This window comes from Halichoerus grypus, chromosome 1 (assembly GCF_964656455.1).
Source record: "Halichoerus grypus chromosome 1, mHalGry1.hap1.1, whole genome shotgun sequence".
In the NCBI taxonomy this organism is placed as follows: domain Eukaryota; kingdom Metazoa; phylum Chordata; class Mammalia; order Carnivora; family Phocidae; genus Halichoerus; species Halichoerus grypus.
In genome coordinates this window covers 93,760,330-93,783,414 of record NC_135712.1, presented here as the reverse complement: position 1 = coordinate 93,783,414, position 23,085 = coordinate 93,760,330, and the positions used below count along the sequence as shown (strand labels likewise).

The 23,085-nt window shown below is 37.2% G+C and overlaps 2 protein-coding genes and 1 non-coding gene across 6 annotated transcripts; 2 read left to right on the top strand and 1 right to left on the bottom strand.

The window, feature by feature from the left end:
* Window positions 1–82: 82 nt before the first annotated feature.
* Window positions 83–1,801, bottom strand: ACTRT3 (actin related protein T3). The gene is made up of 2 exons (XM_036118362.2): window positions 1,602–1,801; window positions 83–1,069 (listed from the first exon to the last, which is right to left on the bottom strand). Exons 1-2 carry the CDS (start codon window positions 1,799–1,801, stop codon window positions 151–153), a joined length of 1,119 nt encoding a protein of 372 aa, XP_035974255.1. The 3' UTR covers window positions 83–150.
* A 1,761-nt stretch (window positions 1,802–3,562) lies between these two features.
* On the top strand, window positions 3,563–3,635 carry TRNAV-AAC (transfer RNA valine (anticodon AAC)). The gene has a single exon. It is a non-coding gene; the product is annotated as a tRNA-Val (tRNA).
* A 1,269-nt stretch (window positions 3,636–4,904) lies between these two features.
* Window positions 4,905–20,311, top strand: MYNN (myoneurin). 4 transcript variants are annotated; one of them, XR_004925357.2, is made up of 9 exons: window positions 4,908–5,260; window positions 6,116–6,412; window positions 10,781–11,574; window positions 12,327–12,486; window positions 14,299–14,477; window positions 15,373–15,456; window positions 16,456–16,542; window positions 18,215–18,535; window positions 20,175–20,311. XR_004925357.2 is itself a non-coding variant. In XM_036118327.2 (8 exons), the coding sequence occupies exons 2-8, from the start codon at window positions 6,147–6,149 to the stop codon at window positions 18,475–18,477; spliced, it is 1,833 nt and encodes a 610-aa protein (XP_035974220.1). In that variant the 5' UTR covers window positions 4,908–5,260; window positions 6,116–6,146; the 3' UTR covers window positions 18,478–20,311. The 4 variants fall into 4 exon arrangements, 3 of the variants coding, with proteins under 3 accessions (XP_035974222.1, XP_035974221.1, XP_035974220.1); XM_036118327.2 differs by having other exon boundaries at window positions 18,215–20,311; XM_036118328.2 differs by lacking the exon at window positions 15,373–15,456 and having other exon boundaries at window positions 4,906–5,260; window positions 18,215–20,311.
* Window positions 20,312–23,085: the final 2,774 nt, after the last annotated feature.

Genomic DNA, 23,085 nt, shown 5'->3' with positions numbered 1-23,085 from the left:
TCAATGGTTTACTTCCACATTATTTTCCCCCATCATAGAAATGCAAGAGACATGGACAATCCAATAATTGAAATACTTCCTGTTCCCCCCAGATACTTATAATATCCAGTTTTCTGTCAAAACCTTTTTTTCTAACCATTTTATCTGTATTCAGAAGCATCTTTGGTGTACTATGTTGGGCCCAACTTCTTTAAATTCTGCCTCAGTGATCCACATGTCCTGGAAGGCAGACAGGGATGCAAGAATAGAGCCTCCCATCCACACTGATAGTTTCCTTTCTGGGGGAGCTGTAACCTGCACGGGTGTATTGGCAGGTACCATATTTGCTATATCTTTAACTAGCCGCTTGTCTAAACCAGGGAAAGAGGTTGATCCCCCAGCAAGGATAATATTGGAGAAAAACGAATTCCTCAGATCTGTATCGCATTTCATTATGCTGCTGAAACACAACTTATCAATGCCAGGCGTATCAAGTTTCATAAGATGTGGAGAGAAGAGGGCCTCTGGACAATGAAAGAGCTGGTCATGGAGTTTGATCATCTTCCCATCAGGCAGTTGGTAAACTTTCTCTATAGACTCAGGATTCTTGGCCATTTCCTCTTCATAGTTCATTACCACATAACAAGAGGTTTCCTTAATGTCTGTGACAATCTTTCTGTCTGCAGCACTAAGCAGCATGATGCCATGGTCCTTCAACAGCATCATGAGGTAGTTGGTGAGGTCAAGGCCTGCCAGATCTAGCTGCTGGACACCATGAGGCAGACAGTAACCCTCGAAGATGGGCACACACTGGGTAACCCCAGCACCTGAATTCAGCACAAAGCCGGTTGTGAAGCCAGCGGCAAAGAGAGCCAGCACCCCTTGGATGCACATATAGAAGGCAGGAACCTGCAGATGCTCAAAAAACACTTCAGTGATCTGTTGCCGGTTCACCAGTGGGTTCAGTGCTGGCTCGGTAATCAAGACTGGGCCATCACAGGCCTTTAGCTTCAGGTTATGATCATAGATATGCTTCCACATGATCTCCATGTCTCCCCAAGAAGTAACCAGACCACGCTCCACTGGGTAGCTGTAGGAAAAGCAGTAAGATAAATGGCAGCGTTTTTGTTTTTGTTTTTTTTAAACAATGGCAGCTTTTAATTTCTCCAGCATCTATTCTCTTCAAGCTTGGATTAATCCCCATATTTATTACCAGTATCCCTTTGTGGGCAGTGACTGCCAGTCAGAAAATGTAACTGCCAACAAAAGTTAGCATAGCTACTACCTTCCTCTGCAATTTTTGTTGCTTTCCATTTGTCCCCCCCCCCTTTAGAAGACAATCTTTTTTAAAAAATTGGGAAATCTTTACATAATATGGTACAGTTTTAATATCAATTAACTGAAGAAACCCACATGATGAGGGTACTATGAATTAAGTGATGTTCTTAATGAACTTGTATTTTATGAACGATAACTTTATTTATACACCCTTGGAGATTTGTGGCCTGCACTAGCGGGGTGAGACCTTCCTGTTCCCCGCTTCCTTATCCTCGCACCCTTGCGCCCCTCATCTGGACTTCCCCTGCCCCCACGTGGGTCTGCCTGCTGGGAGACGGCCATACCTGATGGACAGTGAGTTTCTCCTTTCCTGCGCCTCGTCGCCCACACACAGTTCCGGCACGCCCTTGGCCACCCAGTTCTGGCCTTTGGCTCGGCCGATAATGTTCGGGTAGACAAACTGGGGTTCCCGCGAGCCAGCCAGGCCCGCCTTGATCATTCCCGAGCCGTTGTCGATCACCACTGGTAGCTGGTAGTAGCTCATGCCGCCGCCGCCGCCGCCGCCTCCTGTCACCTGGCCACACCGGCTGCCCTGCCTGCGGGCTGTGCCAGGAGGGCGGAAAGTGCGGGCCTCGGACTCTGGGCAGCGTTAACAGGCCCACGGCCTGGAACGTCGCGTCACAGAGGCCCTGGCCTAGCCCCACGAGGCCTGCGCCTGCAAGTGAGGGCAGGGGCCAGGGAGAGGCCTGGCCCATTGACTCTCCAAAGTACTGCCCACCGATTGCATCTCACAGGGGTGGGTCACTTGCCACCCCCTGGAATCCAGGGATACCAATATCAGGAAAACCCAACTTTCTTCCCTAACTATACAAATCTAACCCTTTACAAGTGGCTTTCTCTAATACCTCGATGAGCCATAAAAACAATTTTCTTTTCCAAAGCCTTTAAATTCTGCTTAATATGTATCTGTCCAGGGGCCTGCGGAAAGCTCTGGAATGTGCCCTTGAAACTAGCAAAAGGTGGAGAGATTTGACAGGGGAAAGTTGTCGGAGAAGAAGCTCGGTTTCAGAAGCTCTTCTGAAACCCTCCTCAACTTCTGAAAAGAAAAAGGAAAGAGTGCTAGGATTTAACCTGGGTTTTATACAGATGAACATTGGGGAAGGGAAGGAAAAATGAAATAAGATAAAGACAGAGAGGGAGGTAAACCTTAAGACACTCTTAAATATAGGAAACAAACTGAGGGATGCTAGAAAAGAGGGTGGGGGATGGGGTAATTGGGTGATGGGCATTAAGGAGAGCCCTTCATGTAATGAGCACTGGGTGTTAATATGCAACAGATGAATCGCTAAATTCTACCCCTGAAACTAATACTACAATATATGTGAACTAACTTGAATTTAAATAAAATCTTGAAAGAAAAAAAAGTGGGTTTTATATACTTTTATTAATGTTTCTATATAATGGGCAAATACTTTGTGTGTATCTTTCCTTCAGTTTCTAAGCAAAATGTACTCAAAACCAAAAAGGTAGAATCTTGCTTTTTTTTTTTTTGATTGATTGATTGTTAACAATCTCACCCGGTTATACCTCGTGTGATATGGAAAGTCATTCTCATTTCCTAAAAATATTTTATTTTTAGGCATAAGGATGTGTCTGCCTCTTTGCAAGAAAAGCGATATTCCTTAGGTCATGCAAAGTTCAGGTTTAGAATAATTTAAGTACACTGCGTGCCAAAAAGTGCATCTTGATGTCTGATTTTTTCACCCCCTTAATTCTACACACGGTGTAGAGAATTTTAAAAGTAGGCAAGTTCGAACCTCTGGTTGGCCTATGGAAGCAGGGGAGGAAATTCAGAAGCTATTTACCTGTCTCTCCACCAGAGGCTGAAAGGGTCACGTTACTAAATAACAGCGGTGGCATTTGGTGCTGCAAACAGCGGCAAGACGGGGAACGCCAACGAAGCCCGGCACTTGCCCTGGGCTTCTCAGCAATGCGTGGCGGAGAAAGAATGTCAAATAAAACATTTCTTTCCCACAGAAGAAAGTGTACCCAAAGGAAGTGCAAGGAACCTGTGCCTGGTTTTTGCAGCGGTCCGTAGGAGCCTCTGGGGAAAAAAAGCGCAGGCAAATTCCAACTTTCGAAATAGTGTCAGCACTACACAATTAGAAGTATAGTCATTTTTCCTTTTCTGTTTGTTTGTTGTTGTTTTCCTGTTAAAAGCTGCCTTAATATTACTTTAAATGCCCAGGAATTTCACGGTACTACATCCATATCAAGGCTATTCTGAACCACAGTTACCAGTTAGGTTTCCGTAGTGTAGTGGTTATCACGTTCGCCTAACACGCGAAAGGTCCCCGGTTCGAAACCGGGCGGAAACACATGCTGTGCTTTTTTTCGTATTGGCTTCCCTCAAACAGGGCCGTGTGATTTTCACTAATTTAGTTTTTTAAAAGACAACCTAAATACAAACTTGTGGAACAGTGGGAATATGAACTTTCACGTTGGTTATTTTATTCAGCAAATGTTTTTACTGACAGCTTGCCACGCAGAAATGGTTCAAAAAAACAATTCAACTCCCAACCTACTACTGAAAAAGAATGTAATGTACAACCTAGAAGAGGAGCTCAAACACGGTGTTAAAAACTTTTAACCCTGTTGCCTCCTTAGCACTCTTTGTATTACAAGTCATTTAGTTTTCCATTAGTTTTCCCCTTCAGACTGCAAATATCCCTAAACGCCAGGAGACCATATTTCACTTATTTTATAAATACTTGGTGTAATGCTTAACACCTGGTAGAGATTCATAAATATTTCTGAATAAACTACTGAAAAGGGTTCCGACAAAATATAAAAGTGGAATCAGAAAGATGAAATCAATAACCCGACTCAACTTTTTCCCTTCTAAACATAAGGGTAGTGGCTTTATTCACAAATATGATTTTTATGGACCAGAGAAAAGAAGTTAAAGAGCAAACAGAATGTCGTTGGAAAAATCTCAGAAGAAAGGAGTAAATTCCAGTTGACTGTCCTTTAAAATAAAGTCATGAGTAAATATCCTAAAGTCCTGACACAACTTTTAACAAGAATAAATGAAGTTTTGGTTTTCTGAGATTTATGATGTCCGCAAGTACTAGGGAAAAATTCACTGTAACATATAAACAGGACTTATCTTACTGTTTCTGCGCCTTTTGTATGTTACGCAGATAACTGGCTTCCTTTTCCTTCACTGTACAAAATCTGAATTCGATATAAATCATGATATTAAAATTTTTCTGGTCCCGACGCAGAACCTTTTCCGGTATAAAGCCCACCTTCCTGCAATGTTGCGCGTGCTCAGTGTACCTTACTGCTTTGCTCCGCTTTGCTGCATCGCAGACTTGTAACAGGTAAGGATATCCTGGAAACTAGGCTACAGTCGGCTGATGCAAACAAAACCCAGGAGGGTCCCAGAAGCTTTCGGGCACGTAAACTGAAAAGGGGTGATCTGTCTCAGCTCGAAAATCTCCCATGGCTAGGAGCCTAAGTACACAAGCTGTTTGCACTCGCGGGGTCCCGAGGAAGGGGAGGATGATGGGAGAAGACGAGAAACTACAAGCCCCAGCATGCAGTGCACAATCTGGCTCCTGGAAAGAGGGCCTCCGTGCGGCGCCGCCCGACCGCGGGCCGTAGGAGAGATGCTGACTGTCGGCCGACCACAATGTTCAGAATGAGGAAGACAAGTGGGGCGCTGTGAATGAGCCCTTAAGTCCCGTATTCATGACGTTTGCGGTTTCGCGTGGGGGCCCTAGTATGCTGAGGAGTGGAATTTCTGTGGGCGAGTCTTGTCTGTCCTCCCCGGTGTCGGACCTCCACAGTCCCAGAGCCTCCACCGTTTCCATGTGACGCCCGGGCCGGATATGATGTCGCCGTAGAGGAAGAAGGAAGAGGCGGAGCGGGCGCGGTGACGTCCTTCCAAAATGGCAGAGAGAGCGTGAAGAAACTGTGCCCCCTTGGATTGCTCTAGGTGAGTTCTTTTTTCACCCCCCAGCTTGCCAGTCCCGCTCTCTCCAGACGCTGGGCCATTGGAGGGTAGGCTTCTTGGAGTTCGAATTCAGGTCGGGGCGAAGGTATTAACGTGGAAAGCTTGGGGAGGCAGCCCGGTGTTGGCCTTGGCCACAGCCTCTGGTGTGGGAACTTGAGGTAGTGGGAGCTTGGCGAAGGGCAGTGCGGCAGAAGCCGGGAGACACCGGCTTTGGTTGTCACTCTCCGTTGCGGTCGGGAATGGAGAAGTGGGAAGAAAGGGGGTGTGGCCTCCTCCGGGCGAGTGACGGAACCTTGACAACTCTTGGCTCTGCTCTTTCTCCGCCCCCTGGGCACCCGCCTCGCGTTTTGAAGCAACCGTGCACCACGGAAACTTAACAGGTTTCGGTGATTTGAGAACAATTTTAAAGAACTCGTACCGTGTTTTTTTGCCATCTGTTCAAAGGAGGTCATTTCTTAGTGGTTTGTTAAATTTTTTCCCCAGCATGTGCATGCGTACTGAGCTTGAAAGTCTGAAGGTTCAGCTGCTGCAAAAACGTGAAATTTTGCGGTGTTTTTTTTTTCAGCTTGTGCAAGTGTTTTCATTCATCGCCATTTATTTATGTGTCCAAAGGATTGTGTTAATTGTCCAAGATGTAACAAAGATATACAGGAACTTACCTTCAGCATTTTTAACTATTCTGTTTGATAAGAATTTTCGGGGCGGGGGATAAATGAGGACTGACTTTGTTTTTGTCCATGTTCTGTCCCATGTCCCTTCTCCCCTTACCAATTGCTTGGGTGAAACGTTTGATGAAAACTTAGGGTTACTGACTTACTATTTCTTTTTGTCTTTTAGAACAAGGGTAAAATTCCATTCTGATATCAAAATGCAGTATTCGCACCACTGTGAGCACCTTTTAGAGAGACTGAACAAACAGCGGGAAGCAGGTTTTCTTTGTGACTGCACCGTAGTGATTGGGGAATTCCAGTTTAAAGCTCATAGGAATGTGCTTGCCTCATTTAGTGAGTATTTTGGTGCGATCTACAGAAGCACTTCTGAGAACAATGTCTTCCTTGATCAGAGTCAGGTGAAGGCTGATGGATTTCAGAAACTGTTGGAGTTTATATACACAGGAACTTTAAATCTTGACAGGTAAAGTACACATTTTATTTTCACTATAAAAGCTGGTCAGCAATCTGTAGAGCTAAAGTATATTTGTATTTTTTCCCCTTAATTTGGAGTCTTCATATAGTCATGTGCATAATGCTGCTGTTGTTTTTAATAAAGAAGTCCGTATTACTGATTGGGGATGAACAGACTACATTTCTTAAGCACAAAAAGCACAGGTGTTAATAAGATTAAAGCCTTTTTTCTGACACATTTGATTTATCTACTTAAAGCCTATGATTTCAGTTATGAAAACTTAGGGAACATACACAATGAATTCTAAATGAATTCCAGTTTCTTTGGTCTTTATGTACCTCTTTTCTTCTCTCTTCCTTACTCTGTCCCTTACTTCTTAAGGTGCTTGAGGTAAGGGAGTGTAGATGAAGAAAGAAGGATGCTTCTCTGTGTTCGTTTAATAGTACTCCCATTTCTAACCATAGATAGCAATGTGCAGGACCTCTTCCTGATCTTGTTTCAGGAAAATAATTTACTTGGAGTGTAAATGGCAGGTGACTCCTGTCATCTCTGTAAAGCTATCAGTACTAATGCTTAAATTAGATCCAAGGTGCTAGAAGGCTTTTCTGAAATGCTTAATGCTCTCACTGCATGCGCTACAAGAAGTAGGTTCTGAGGAATTTGATAATGCAGGCACTGTGTCTCCTCCATGCATAGTGAACTATATAATTGGTTTAATACTAATGCATTTATCAGTTGTGGAGAGCAAGGTGGAGGTGAAAGAGAAACCAATCAGATTACTCCTGTTTTCTTTCCTCCCTCTCTTAATGATGAAAGTGTGAACATGACTAGATCATAATCTGACATAAAAAGATTATGGGCTTTAGGATTAGATCCAGCCTGTCAGTCATGTGTCTCTGAGCAAGATGCAACCTCTGAGGGCCTCAATTTCCCCATTTGTAAAAATGTGATGGTAATAACTACCTTGGTGTTACTGTGAAGATCAAGGATCTACTCAAAGGCCCTTCTCCTGATGAACATTAGTTTCATTTATTTTCTCTTTTCTACTCTCCTCTCTCCCTTTAACTCCACAATTTTTGGAGAAAAATTAGGAAAGAAACCAAAAGGAAACACCTGAAATTCTGCCACCCACTGATAATCATTGTTAACATTTTGATAAATATTCTTTCATTCTTTTCCAGGTGATCTCTCTCTATATATATGCACATACACATTAAGCAGAATCCTTCTCTCTGTTTTACACTGCAGCTTATTGTGGACCTATACTTCTTTAAAAAGCTAGAATCAGGATGTTCCTTAATCCTTTTGAAAAGGAAACATTCATACTATTTGGAATTATTTTTAAATTTTGGTGTAATGATATCTTTGAGTCAGTTCTGTATGAGTTGATTAAAGGAACAGACCAGTGTCATAGATTAACCTACATGACAAATTATTTAAATTTACTGAGTAGTTGACTCTACAGGTGCCTCTTATCTAAATATTTAGAATATGTACTATAAAATAACCACAGAACTAGTGAATTTTGGTTGATCTTCAATTTAGTGGTTTCCCTTTCTCAATTAACTTTTCCAGAACAATCTTGAATTGATTTGAACACACTGAAGAGCAGCTTACTTTGAGCCTTCATGCAAAGAACCAGTGTGAAAAAGAGCCAGATTTTTGCTCAATCTTTTTTGGTACATATCTTCTTTCCTGGGAACTAGTTGTTTGAGCCCAGCCACAAATGTGAGACGGCTTACCTCAAAAGTAGAAAGTCTGTACAACTTAGTGATTAAATTTAGTGAAAGAAAACAAAATAATAAAGAATTAAGTGGACTCATGAGCCAGATATCCTTGGTCAAATCTTAGTTCTAACACACTGTGATCTTGTACAAGTTACTTTCTTTGGACCTCTGAGCCTTCATTTGAATGTAAAATGGGATTATTACAGATTGCATAGATATGTCCTAAGGATTAAATGAACTATTCGTGTAAAGCGTTTAGCCATATACCTGGCAATATGTAATTAAATGACTTTCAGTGACTGTTCAAAAGATGAAAGCAAGTTTGCAAGCACTGTAGCTTCATGCTTGTAAACAAAAGTAGTTATTGATGTAAACAAATGCTGATTGATTCCCTTAACTGTAACTGAGATTATAGGCTGTCTATGAAATAGATGAATAATTTGTACGAAATACTGTATCAGTACTAAACAGTGTGCCACTCAGTGCTAGTTTGTATTGGTCTTAAAGGCTACCAGACCTTGTTATGTGTTTGGTGGTTCATTTTTATGGAGCACTAAGCACAATTATAACTGGAGGCCTAAGTATAATAAGTGATAAATTTGGTTTCATTCTAGTGGTATCTCTCATTTATTGTAATTTAATAATAGACTATGTAACAAAATTAATAAAAATGCTTAAGGAGAAACAATATTTTTAGGAAGTGATAATGCTACTGTATATATGGCAAAAAATATTTTGTATAAAAGATGAACAAGATTGTGTTTATATTTGGGGCATTTGTGCTATATCTTTGCAAATAGAGAATTAACTTCATTACAAAGATCATTCGTTATATATTCCAAAATTATAACCAAGGGACATAAGAAAAGAAATCTTTAAGTAATTTTTTCTTATCTAGGGGAAAGACTCCATTTGCAAATAGATTATACTCCAAAAGTTTATTTATAGTATATTTAGGAACTTTAGGTATATTTTCCCAGAAAATAAAATGTTCCCTAAACTTGTGATTAGGTTTCCAAACTGGCCTATAAACTTACTTAATCATTAATGAGCTGAAAAATGATTATGTATATGATGAAAGGCAATTTTTTAAAAGCCAGTGTAATGTTAAATTAAAAAAGAAGAAACAAGTGGCACTTGGAATAAAGACGTTTTCATTAGATGATGAGAAAATGGATAGAGATCTGTAGATACTGTACTATACTTTCAAAGACCCGAGTGGTTCATGACACTAGTTAATTTTTAATTTCATTTCAAATTTTACTCCTTTTTAAAGAAAAAAAAAAGATGTATTAATAGCATTATATTTATATTATCAGCTATGACTAAAACCCTTTTCTGGCTTATATGTATAATGAAGAGGGAAAAGGGAAAATATATTTTTTTTCTGAAGAGTTAAATATCATTCGGGGAAAATGGCAAGTAGTAAGGTTACTTGAAGGGTGTGTTTGTGTGTGTGTATGTATATCTGTCCTCCGATAATTAAAAGAGTCATATTTTTGAATTAATACCGACTCAACTCTCAGATTTTTTTAAATAAAGATTTTGTTTATTTATTTGAGAGACAGAGGGAGAGAACACAGAGGAAGAGGGAGAAACAGGCTCCCTGCTGAGCGGGGAGCCAGATGTGGTGGTCACTCCCAGGGCCCCAGAATCATGACCTGAGCTGAAGGCAGACGCTTAACCAGCTGAGCCACCCAGGCGCCCCTCAGCTCTCAGAGTTTATAGCTAAGAAAATTGAAGTGCCTAAAGGTGCTGACTTACCCTGATTAATTGACATTGTAATGCTAGAGTAATCAAACAATTTTTCACTACATTATAAGCTTCTGAAGGGCAGGGACTATTTGATATTTCTTTATATCCCTCTTAGTGTACCACACATGGTAGATGCTCAGTAAATACTGACTGGAATGTTGAACAGGATGAACTTAAGTCTTTTTATATAATTCTAATGATGACAGATTCTCCAACTAACATGAGTTGAGTAACACACACACACACACGGGAGGGTTGTTAGAGCTTAGTGCGTTCTAAATCCTTGTTCCTTCCAAGTGTAATCAATAAACCAGCCGCATTGGCATCACCAGCAAGTGTGTTAGAAATGCAGACACTTAGGTCCCATCACAGACCTCCCCACAGAATCTGAATCTACATTTAACAAAATACCTGGGTGACTTAGATGCATGGGAAAGTTTGAGAAGCACAGTTAAAGTCCCTCATAGGGGAGCAGAGAAAGATAATAGGAAATAATTTTTTAGACTCGCTGTTGCCAGTCCAGAAAAGGTGGTTATATCTGAATAGGGCTCAGGATAATGGGAGGAGGCAGTAAGTTGCCAACAGCTACTTTTGTGTTGCAAGTATTTTTTAAAACACACAGTAATTTTAACATTTTCTTTTTCCATAGTGGTACATAATGTAGTTTGTAACCAATTTTTTTCATCTTTTCAAGTTCTGCAAAACTGGAGATTTTTGCCTACACGTTATTCTGAATGAGTGAATGAATTTTCGTAAATTTGTTCTTCTAGTTATGCCTTTTTCATCATTCTGCTTCATTAGGTTTTTAAAAGACATTGAAATATATGTGCAGCTCTGTTTCACAAATAGTTTTTCTTTGTTCAGAATATTGTCATTTAGCCTTGTTTCCTTACAGTTGGAATGTTAAAGAAATTCATCAGGCTGCTGACTATCTCAAAGTGGAAGAGGTGGTCACTAAATGTAAAATAAAGATGGAAGATTTTGCTTTTATTGCTAATCCCTCTTCTACAGAGATATCTAGTATTACTGGAAACATTGAATTGAATCAACAGACTTGTCTCCTTACTCTACGAGATTATAACAGTCGGGAAAAATCAGAAGTGTCTACAGATTTAGTTCAGGCAAATCCTAAACAAAGGACTTTAGCAAAGAAGTCATCTCAAACTAAAAAGAAGAAGAAGGCCTTCAACTCCCAGAAAACAGGACAGAATAAAACAGTGCAATATCCCAGTGACATTTTAGAGAATGCATCTGTTGAATTATTTTTAGATGCAAATAAATTATCCACACCTGTAATAGAACAAGTTGCACAAAGAAATGATAATTCAGAACTCGAATTGACATCAGTTGTGGAAAATACTTTTCCAGCACAAGATATTGTGCAAACTGTTACAGTGAAACGGAAACGTGGAAAATCACAACCAAACTGTGCTCTGAAAGAACACTCTATGTCTAATATAGCCAGTGTCAAGAATTCTTATGAGCTGGAGAGCTCTGGGGAAGAGCTGGATCAGAGGTATTCCAAGGCCAAGCCAATGTGTAACACATGTGGGAAAGTGTTTTCAGAAGCCAGCAGCTTGAGAAGGCATATGAGAATACATAAAGGAGTTAAACCTTATGTCTGCCACTTGTGTGGAAAGGCATTTACCCAGTGTAACCAGCTGAAAACGCATGTAAGAACTCATACAGGTAAGACTGGTTTGTGGGAGATATAATTGCTTTTGTACTGTGACTGAAACAATATTTTTGTAAAGAACATGTTAATATGCAGTGTTGACTATTTGTGACCAACATTTGGTATATACTTGCATTCACAAAGTATTTAGCATGTTAGATTGTTGAAAATTTCTTTTTAATTGTGACCAAGTATTTAATGGTTATTTGTTTTATTGCTGCTGGTAACTCTGAAGTCCTAATGTATGAGGTCTTTGTACCATTTTTCCTCAGTTAAAATAAACACAAACTTGCTTCTAGCTTGCTAAGTATTTAACAGAGACAAAGATTAAGAGAACTGATAGAGAGACAAAGTAGTTACAACTCAGGACAATTCTCAGACTTTGCCAACACATCTCACCTTCTGCTTCCTAGACTTTGTCAACTTCTGAACATGTTTCTTAGAATTACACACACATTCATTCCTCAGCCTCTACGTTTACCTGTTGGTACACTTAGATTTGTACATTTTAAGATGCAGTGTGTATTTCTCTCATTGATCACCTTTCACTATTATGAATTGAGAAGCACTGATTTCTTTTAATTCTACCAATGTTTTAAATAGACAATCCGGAAAAAATCCTATTTGTTTTTTACTTCCAGCAGTTAACATTTTCTGAATACTGAAAATAGTACTGTTATGAACTCTTTTGAAAGCTTATGTGGCTCAAGCAACTAAAACAGAGTATCTCCTTTTAAATATAAATTTTATTTGCTTGTTCTTTTAGGTGAGAAGCCATACAAATGTGAATTGTGTGATAAAGGATTTGCTCAGAAATGCCAGCTGGTCTTCCATAGTCGTATGCATCATGGTGAGGAAAAACCCTATAAATGTGATGTATGCAATTTACAATTTGCAACTTCTAGCAATCTCAAGATTCATGCAAGGTAAAAAACAAAAAAATAAGTTGTTTGATCTTTGAGTCTGTCATTCACCATAGTCTTTTGAATAGACTACTGTATTAGCACTCAGGACAGTAGAGTTCTAATTGTGGCTCCACCATTAAATTTTCTTAACGTAGTCGAGAAACCAGAAGGAAGCCAAGGTGACTGGAGAGGAATAAATAAGGGCGAGACATAAGGTCAGAATGGTGATAGAGCATCTAGATGGTATAAGGTTTTATAGGCCATTATAAAGCTTTTACTCTTGAGATTGAGAAGTAGGTGATGTATTTTGCTTGCATTTTAAGGGGATGACTCTGGCTGCAATATTAGAAAAAGAATGTAAGATTGCAAGAATGGAAGCAAAGTTACCAGTTAGGAAGCTATAGATAAAACTCAAGTGAGAGTGATAGTGATTCAGGCCAAAGTGGTAACAGTGGAAGAGATAAGTAGTCAGATTCTGGACATATTTTTAAAGGTAGCACAACAGAATTTGCTGCAGATTGAATGTGGGGTATGAAAGAAGGAAAGAAGAGTGGTATCCAAAGATGATTCTGAGGTTTATAGCCCTGAGCACCTGAAAAAATGGAATTACTGTTAATGGAAATGGAGAAGATTTGTGGATAGAGCAGTTAAAGAGGGAGTAGAGATCTGAACATGTTAAATTTGAGGTGACTATTAGACATCTGAATGGAGATGTACATTGGTTATGTAAGTCTGTAGTTCGGGGGACTGGTTTGAGCTGAAGATAAAAATTTGGGAGTCTTTAGCATATAGATAGTATTTAAGACTATAACAGTGAATGAGGTCATCAGGAAAATGAATGTGGATAGAAAAGAGATCAAAGGACTGAGTCAGGAGGCCCTTAGAGGTAACAAGGAAGGAGCATCTAGTCTAGGAGGAAAACCAAGAGTAGACTGCCCTGGAATCCAAGTGAAGGAAATTATTCCAGAAGGGAGCAATCAGCTGTGTCAAATTCTAATGATAGGGAGGTGAAGACTGAGAAATGACTATTGAATTTAGCAGAGTGAGAGGTCAGCAGCGCTCTTGACAAAAGCAATGTTAGCAGAGGCTAGTAGAGAAGAGATTAGTAGAGAAGAAATGAAAGTAGAACAGTTGGAGACTCAAATTTTTGATAAAGGGGAGCAGAGAAGTGGAGGAGCAAGAGAGATCAGGGGTCTTTTTTTTAAAGATTGAAGACATCAGTATATTTGTATGCTGCGATACAATGGGATGGGAAAACTGAATGGTGGAGGAAATTGCAGGAGTAAAATCATTGAGTAGACAAGGGGGATAGGATAGTATCTTCATTATGCAAATGGGAGTAGCTGGATTCAGGTGAACTGTCACCCTCATGTTAGAGTTAACAGAAGAACAGCAAATACATAGATGCAGATGCCTATAGGTAGAGAGTTGGGATGGTGGAAATTTTCTTCTGATTGCTTAAATTTTTCTCAGTAAAAGAGGAAGCGAGGACATCAGCTAAGGGTGAAGATGGGTGAGGAGGTGCTGAAGGTTTAAGGAAAGAGTTTTGAAGAGTGAGTGAATGGACAAGTGAAAATAATTGCCTGGGGTATTAGGGGCACACTTGACAACCATATGAAGATGATGGCACAATTTTTTTTTAACTGATCTTAGAACAGATGTTTTGATAACCAAAATATGTACATTGAAACTGTTGATTTTAAATACATATTTTTGGTCTGTTAAGATGAAATAAAATACTGCGTGAAAATTATATGAAAAATGCTTATTATATAGATTGGACCCAAATTGTTTTACTTACCAGCATATAACTTTATATTTATTTATGAATAGGAAGCATAGTGGAGAGAAGCCATATGTCTGTGATAGGTGTGGACAGAGATTTGCTCAAGCCAGCACTTTGACCTATCATGTTCGTAGGCATACTGGAGAAAAGCCTTATGTGTGTGATACTTGTGGGAAGGCATTTGCTGTCTCTAGTTCTCTTATCACTCATTCTCGAAAACATACAGGTAAGAATTTGACAGAGATGTTTAAAATAAGGAAAAGTTGTAAATAAAAGAAAGAAAAAGGGAAATTGAGCCCTTAAAGAAAATAGATTATAGACTCTGTGTTGTGTATCTGTTGTGTTTGTGCTTGTTGAGTTTGTGATTTTCACATAAATATTAGCTGTAAAAGCAGATTTATTTTCTAGAGTACTAACAGTGGTTGGAATTTTTTATTATGTAACTTATGTACATTAACATCAGAGAGTTTTGACAATATATAAACTTGAGTTGAGACATATTTTATGACCTTAGAAAAACTCCTTAGCCTCTTGTTTTACTTTCCTTGGATGAAACTGTAGAGTGAAATTATGGGGTGGGGGTGGGTTTAGGTAGAACATTGATTTTTATGACTTCTTAGGACTTTTCCTACGCAGACATTCTAAGATTTGCAAATTAAACAGATACTTCAAATGCACAGTATCAGTTTTGAAGCAAATTATACTCAAAGATTTTCAGTTTTGATAGGGTACCTACCTTTTAAAACAGATCTTTCCTAAATAATCTTATTCCTCTTAATAATATAGTAGATAGCAAGAATTAAAGTAATGGATTGATGAATTTTTAATCAGATGTTTGTAATCATATAAAAATTGAACTTCTTGCCCAACTCTAGTCTACTGGAAGGATATTTGCAGAAATAAAGTTTTATTATATGAAAAGCATCAGGTCTCATGAACAGTGTAAAATAATTACTAATATTCATCTAAGTAGGATCACACTGAAGATACCTCTAAAGTACAATATATAAGGAGGTTTTAATTTAAATAATATTTTAGAACAGGTTACTTTAGATTATTGTAATTGATAAATATTATATTGGTATAGTACACCACTTCGCTATCTTTTATTTTCCATCTAGGTGAAAAACCATACATATGTGGTATTTGTGGGAAAAGTTTTATTTCCTCAGGAGAGCTCAACAAACACTTTCGATCCCATACAGGTCTGTGTTTAGGGAGAACGTATTATTTTTGGTTCTCCCTAATTTCTTTTTATGTAAACCTTGACTTTTAAACCATTATGGACTCTATGGTATCTAGTCGTACTCTACCTATAGCAATATTTTCATGTATAAATATCAATTTTTTACTTGTTTTTTTTTTTTTTTAGTTATTTGGAGTAGTAGTAATTAAGTTTGGTCTAGAATTGTATAGATTTTCTAATATGCCAGATAATAATAGTTTTTAGATGGTTTGGATTAAATTGCAGAGGTGTACCAAGAAATGAAAAGGAATAGGTGGATAATATATTTTCTTATCAAATAGTGTTCAGTAAGCAAGTTTTCAGAATGAATTTTAGTATTGACATGTTTCTTGTAATAGTATTGTGTAGTATGAAGAAAAACGGAACAAATAAATTAAAGGAAAATGCCACCTCGAAAATGTACTGTTGTGACTTTTTCATTTTTAAAATTATTCCTCATAATTCCTATCTAGAATAGTGTGAGCACCTAGTAGACATTTAATAAACATCTATATTCTCATGCTCCTTTGTCTATAAAGTATTGAACAGTTCTTATTTCTAAGGAATTATAATTCTGTAGCATTTTATTCTGTCACTATTTTTAAAGGATTTTCTAATTTGTAAGCTGCCAGAAAGCAGAAACCATAATTACACATTTTTTTCCCTTAGCTATTCCTCTTAGGGTCTGGCAGATAACTGGCACTAATGAAATGTCTAATAGAAGTAAAAGAGTAAGTTAAATTTCTGTTATGAAAATGCTCCATTTTCCCAGAAATGGGGATGCCTTGTATAAAGTAAAGGAGTGCCTAATATGTATAGAAGTTTTCATTTCACTCCATTATAACCAAGTGATTAAAAAGGTCATTTGAAACTAAATTTAAACAGTATAGTAATGTTTGCACTGTGTTCATAGACATTGATATTTTTGTCTTAGCAACTTCTAAAATAGTGAGTTTAAACTTTTTAACTTGCTTTTCAGGAGAAAGGCCATTTATCTGCGAATTATGTGGAAATTCTTACACAGATATTAAAAATTTAAAGAAGCACAAAACAAAAGTCCATTCCGGTAAATGTTTGTGTTTTATAAAAATTTGGTGCTCTCATATTGGTGCTATTCCTAAAATGTTGAGATGCACATTATAACAGTTTAAATTAGATATATATTTTTGAAAACTAGATATACACATAATAGGTATGTAGCTTTATAATTTGTAGGTAAGTTCAGTAAGAATTTCTTTCTTTCCATATTGACCTTCTAATAAACAGTACTTGAAATATTTCCTCTTTTAAAAACCTAATTTATGAAGTTTCAAGAAAGAATATGAAAAAAAAATATGTATCACTATTCTCCATATTAGAGTCTGGGGATTACTATAGTTATGTGAAGAAAAGGGCATCATGAACCCTAATCCAGAAACATATAAGAGGGAATATAATAGAAACATATAAATAGGGAAATAGCCCCAAATTGTTACATAGAAATGGAAAGGGAGACTACAAAATTTTGAATCTGTTGCTTAAAATGAATCCTTGAAAAAGTTTCGCTGTGTTTGTCATGATTAGAAACAAAATACTAGGCTTCTTCAGTGTGTAGAGATGTTAACAAGTCTGATAGTGAACAGAAACATAATAAGGATTAAGTCAGTAACTTCTGAAAACTGCAGTGTCATTAATTCAACAAACATTAAATGCCTCTGTCTCCAAAGTACACATAACTGCAAGATATATGAAGTTGAACAAGGCACATTCTTAGTCCTCAAAGAATTTACAATCTAGTGTGGGAGACCAGAAAGCTAAATAACTGTGATTACAAGATAAAATGTAGGGTATAATAGAGACACAAAAGTGCTAAAGAAGAGATAAAGTCCTTCTGAAGTAAGTCCTAGAAAGGCTTAATTCTAGGAAACTTGAAGGAGAGTTCAAAAGATGGAGATAGGAAAAGGAGCGGTCGTCCCAGGCAGAGAGAACATTGTAAAGGGAGTCTTTGGGACAAGGAAGTACAGGTTATATTCTTGGCTGGTTGAACTGAGAGTAGTTTGGCAAGAACAGAGAGAATTATAATTTTATGAAAGTTAATAGGCAGTTTTGTCTAATGAAGACAGGGAGATTGAAATCATGTAAATCCTTTGAGTGACAGGAGCATGGTAAACTCATGGGAAATTTGAAGGCAAAAGTGTATGATAGTGTGATAATCACTCCCTAAGTAGAGCAGAATTTCTCACTTCTGAAAATATACAAAAGTGCCATACCTCTGAACTTGAACTCAGAGAATAGTATGACTTACTCATTAATATGTTCAGTGAACAAATTTATTATGTGTATAGCACTGTTAAGTACTTTGAAGGAGTTAGAAAAGCATAACTTGATATTTGCCCTTAAGGAATTTAGTCTGGTTGAGAATTCAGAGCATACTGAAGTAGAATGTTCAGTAGCAATAAGAGCGATAGATGTTACAAGGTGATACATGAAAAATTGACAAGTGAGTGATAAAATAGATAACAGCTCACCCTAGTCTAGAACAGTTAAGTCCATTTTAAGTTCAAGTTGGTGCTTGAACCTAGGCTTGAGGCCCGAATTGGATTTGAATAGATAATGAGGGTAAATCAACATAAGAGAAACAGCGTGAGTAAAAGGTGTGGAGGTTGGAATGCAAGTTCTGGGAATGGTAAACAGATTTAGTCTAAGGGTTTTTGTTTTGTTTTGAGAGATAGCATAAATTTGTTTCCCTTCTATTTCAGGTGCAGATAAAATTCTAGATTCTAGTATAGAGGAGCATCCCTTGAGTGAACAAGATTCCATACAAAAAAGTCCGTTATCAGAAACATTGGATGTGAAACCTTCTGATATGACTTTACCGCTATCTCTTCCACTTGGAACTGAGGACCACCACATCCTTCTGCCTGTCACAGATAATCAGTCTCCTACATCAGATACATTGTTGAGATCAACTGTGAATGGGTATTCAGAACCACAGTTGATTTTTTTACAGCAATTATACTGACTTTGTGAGGAATATGGAATTTCTAAGACGTCTCTGGTAGTAAACATAAACATCTCTGGTAAGATGCATATATTCATATTAAATTACCATTCGAGTTGTAAGCATTATTTTTTTCATTCACTGAAGTAAACACCTGATGCTGCATCGTAACTGCAATGCTTGTTTTGATTTTTGGCTTTTATGTCTAGATTATAAACACAACGTGTAAGAAGTGAATTATACTGTAGTAACACTATTTTGGATGGATAAGTTATATTTTCTTTTAGAGCTGCCTTACTTCATTTTTATTTTGCATTTTAAATTGCCTGTCATTTATTGAAGTGGAATCTTTCCGTTTATATGAGTCAGTTTTGACCTGTGGGATTTTTTAGTTTTTTCCCCTCAAAATTTAAGCAAAATCCATGATAGTATCAGGCCAAGAGTGTTGCTGTTACTAAGCCCCATAGATCAATATATAAACTATGGCGGAGAAGTAAATTTTCATATTTCTACTTAAGAGAATTTAGGTACTGAATAAGAATTGTGCTATTTAGTATATTCCATTGGAGGTAACTTTTCTAATGAATTTAAAAAGTGTTTTTCTTAAAAGCTAGAAAACTGTATGTACAATTTTGTTCTTTTAGAATTCAGTATTCTGGAGAAAAGCAAGGGTCAGTACTTTCGACTTAACTGAGTTATCTGAGACTACATTTGCAAAACGAGTTTTAAATAAATCATTTGATGTTTTTAACTTGTTAAAAGACAGTTTCAAAATGTGGTTCAGGTTATGTTTTAATAGGTTTCTACATTACTGGTGATGAGGAAAATATACTGAGTTTTGAAAATTTTTGATAAGCCTCTCTTATACCTGCTACTCTTTTTAAAATACTAAGTTCTAAAAAGAATTTTTTAAATATAAACTTAATGCATACTCTAAATCACTTGGCCTTTGAATTGACACATTGTAATTACATAAAGAGTTAAGAAACTAGCTTCAATTATAAGTGAACATTTGAGTTATCATAAAACCAGTTTATTAACTATTTTATGTTTAAGTTTTCTATAAGTTTTGAGTTTTAAAATTTTATAAATTAAACCACAACATTTGGCTGTTGTCATAGTTTCACAGTAGTCTGTTTCCTTCCTGCTGAATGTAGAAAATTGAGTATCCTTCTGATACTTACTACCAGTCTTCCCCATCCCACTTTTCCCACATAATTGATTTATTTTGCTGCCTAATCTTTGGACATTAAATTATCAGTTCCACAGAGTCAATTTCTATACTGCTGATCAAACACCATGGTGACATTTCTTATTTCTGCCATGCATTAGCTTTGCCTTATTTATTTTCTGGCTTTAAACTACACCTATAATGAAGTTAATGTCAGGTTTTTTTTGGTATTGATTTCTTTAATTGTATTTTCTCTGGTGTCCTAGTCAGAGGAACCAACTAAAAGAGGATGTAGTAAAACTTAATTCTTGTAGAGATTGTCACTATTTCCCAACACACTCAGCATTTTCACAATGGATTGCCACCAATGGGACTGACTTAACTGAATAGATTTTGAACTGTTGCCTTTGTATAATAGACATCAAGCTTAGTATTTAATTATTTATCTAAGAAATCTAATTATGCATGTGTATTAATATACTGGCTTAAATACAATTTACAAAGTTATAAAATGTTCAACTAATCTATTCTGGCTTAAATTCAATAGGAATTTATTGGAATGTGAAGAAATTAAAGAAAATTAAAAGACTCAGCCTCTTTAAGAAGTCTGCTGAAATGGAGAGGTTATATTTAATTCACATCTTCATTAATCCAAGCATCTAATGAATAAAATTTCAAAAACTGCTACAGTGATGTCAGAATTTTATGAGAGCAGTAGTTAACCAAATTTCCACTAATGTGATGATAATTAGCATTTTGCATAGATTAGTCTTCAGATTTATTATTTTTAATATTATTGGATTGGAATGACTAAGGTTGATTTACTGTGCTTTTTCTTCATCACATTATCTGCTTCAAAGCTAAAGTAATTTTATTTTAAATTGACATGGCTTGATGCTCTTCCGGAGTGACATGTAAGAAGTCTTGAAGGCTGAGGTTCCTGTCTTGTCGCTCTCATAATACTATACGCTTCTTTATCATAATGCGGATATATTTCAGTTGTATCTGGTATCGTCCTAACACTCGTAATTATCATTTTTATTAAGCCTGTTTTTAAATATATTTGTTACAATGCAGTTTGCGGAAAACTCTATTCTTAATTAAATATGACTACATTTTTGAAAGTCTGTTTAGGATGTTGAAGATCTTACTGAGAGATTATTTTCTAAAATAATTTTGTATGTATTAGATTATTCCTACTGTATTGTTAGATTGTAGACTTTTTAAAAAGAAACCATAGATTATATATAAATGATTTTTTGCTGTTTTTAAATGGTACTTGTTTTATGTTTAATTTCATAGGATGATTTTGATAGACAAATTTTAGAAAAAATTTTTTTAAAGAAAAGGTTCTATCAGTTCTCTTGTAAAAGTAGTTTATCACTTCTGTATGTTTCATTTCTGCAGAAATTGTACAAACGAGAGTAGTTGAAATGTACATGTATAAAGACAATATACATGTTCTTGTTTTTTAAAATATCCTAGAATAATAGTTCTGACATTTGATGCATATCAGAAACATTTTTAAAGTAACACTATCCAAGCCCCACCCCACCTTAGGCCTATTGAATCATACAATCTCTGGGACATACATGCTAGAAAAGCTCCACAGGTGGTTTTAATGTAACCAGATGTTGAGAACTAATATCCTAAATGTTTCTTGGTGTTCTTTCGGGAAGCATTTAAAATTGAAGCTCTTGATATAACTTCCATCTTATACTCAGATTTTGAGTCTTTGGAATTTCCCTAGAAATACCACCTAGTAATTTCTGCATTTTTACTCACTATTTATGAACAGTATGGAGATTTAGTTACTGGAACATTAATTTTTTGAGACAATGGTATGGTTACTCTTTTATTCTCTGCAACCCCTGCCCCCATTTATTCAAGAGAGATTTGTTATATTCACTTAAGGAATTTGGTAATTATCAGATAGACATAATAATGATCCAGAAATAGGGTATTTAATTTCAAGAAGAATATACTTACATCATGGATGTGAACAGATACTTGGATTAAAGTGTCTGGCCAGTATTTCAAATGCTGGAAAATTATTGAAATCAGGATACATAAACCTAACAAAGATAAGATAAATGCTACCCTTAAGTCAAATGGGAAAGACAAACCTGAATATAATGGCAGTAAAACAAGACAGAATGTCAAGTGCTATGGGGCAAGGCAAGGAAGGAAATACTGAGCAGTCAATGAGAGTTGAATGGACAGAAAAAGGGCCACTGTTCCTCTGGATAGACAAACCAGAAGAGATGGATGATGCTGATGGGAAGGAATGTGCACACAGCCAACTGAAATAGGCCAAATGAAAAAAGTATGAAACAGGGAGGAGATAGGAGTCAAAGAAATGTCCAGCACTATGCCTTCACCATCTTACATGAAATAGTCCTCTGTCCTTAACCTGTGCTGAAGGAGTAGGATTGGATACCCAGGTTTTTAACCCCTAATCTCACACATCCAAGCACAGTTGATTGCTGAAGGTCAGGGATTAGAGGATTAGACAGCCACATTTATAACACATGATGCCATACTTATGTCCACAGTTTAACTGAACACCTTACCAGAGGCAAACAATTCTTAGTTCTGACCGAGCTAGTTAGATTCTCAAGAATTTGAGCTCTGAAATTCAGAGACTGTTAGGTTTTGGTATACGTGTAAATGAAAAGATCATTTAGAACTGGCCCAGAGTGAGTGAAGCAAGCCAAAATCTAAAAGAAATTATGAACAAGCAGAGAAAGCTGATCTATAGAGTGAAGCAAGGGAATAAAATAGGTTTACAGAACCAAGCCACTGATTACCTGTGAGAGAGAGGTGTGGCCTTGGTGTCTGGCTTTGCAGTCCCATTCTTGAGGTGGCACAACTCTATGCTTCATTTCCTTGTCCCTGGGTGCCAGTGACTTTTTCCTGTTATATCCTTACAGTAAATGCCCCTTCTCTTACACAGGCTTGAATCCGTTTCTTTTCCTTGTAATTAGCCCCGACTTAGACACCTAAGTTTTGATCCTTAATGATTGAGAAGATGGTGATACCTTTAACTGTGATAGGGAAGATATGGAAGAGGTTTATGGAAGAGAAGACTTTATTTTAGATGCACTGAATTTGGTTGGTGGTACAACAGCCACGTGAAAATGTCTAGCAGTCCTTGGAAATGGAGCCCAAAATCCAGGAGAGGTTAGAGCTAGAGATACAGATCTTGTAGCATAAGGCTAATAATTATTGCAATAGAAATGATTAAGGCAGCCCTGGGAGATGGTATAGAACAAAAGCTAAGAAAATCTTTGGGGAAATACATTTAAAGAATGAGCAAAAGATAGTAGTGCCTGGGTGGCTCAGTCATTTAAGCATCTGACTCTTGATCTCAGCTCAGGCCTTGGTCTCAGGGTCATGAGTTCAAGCCCCACTTTGGCTCCACACCCAGTGTAGTATTTAATTTCAAGAAGAATATA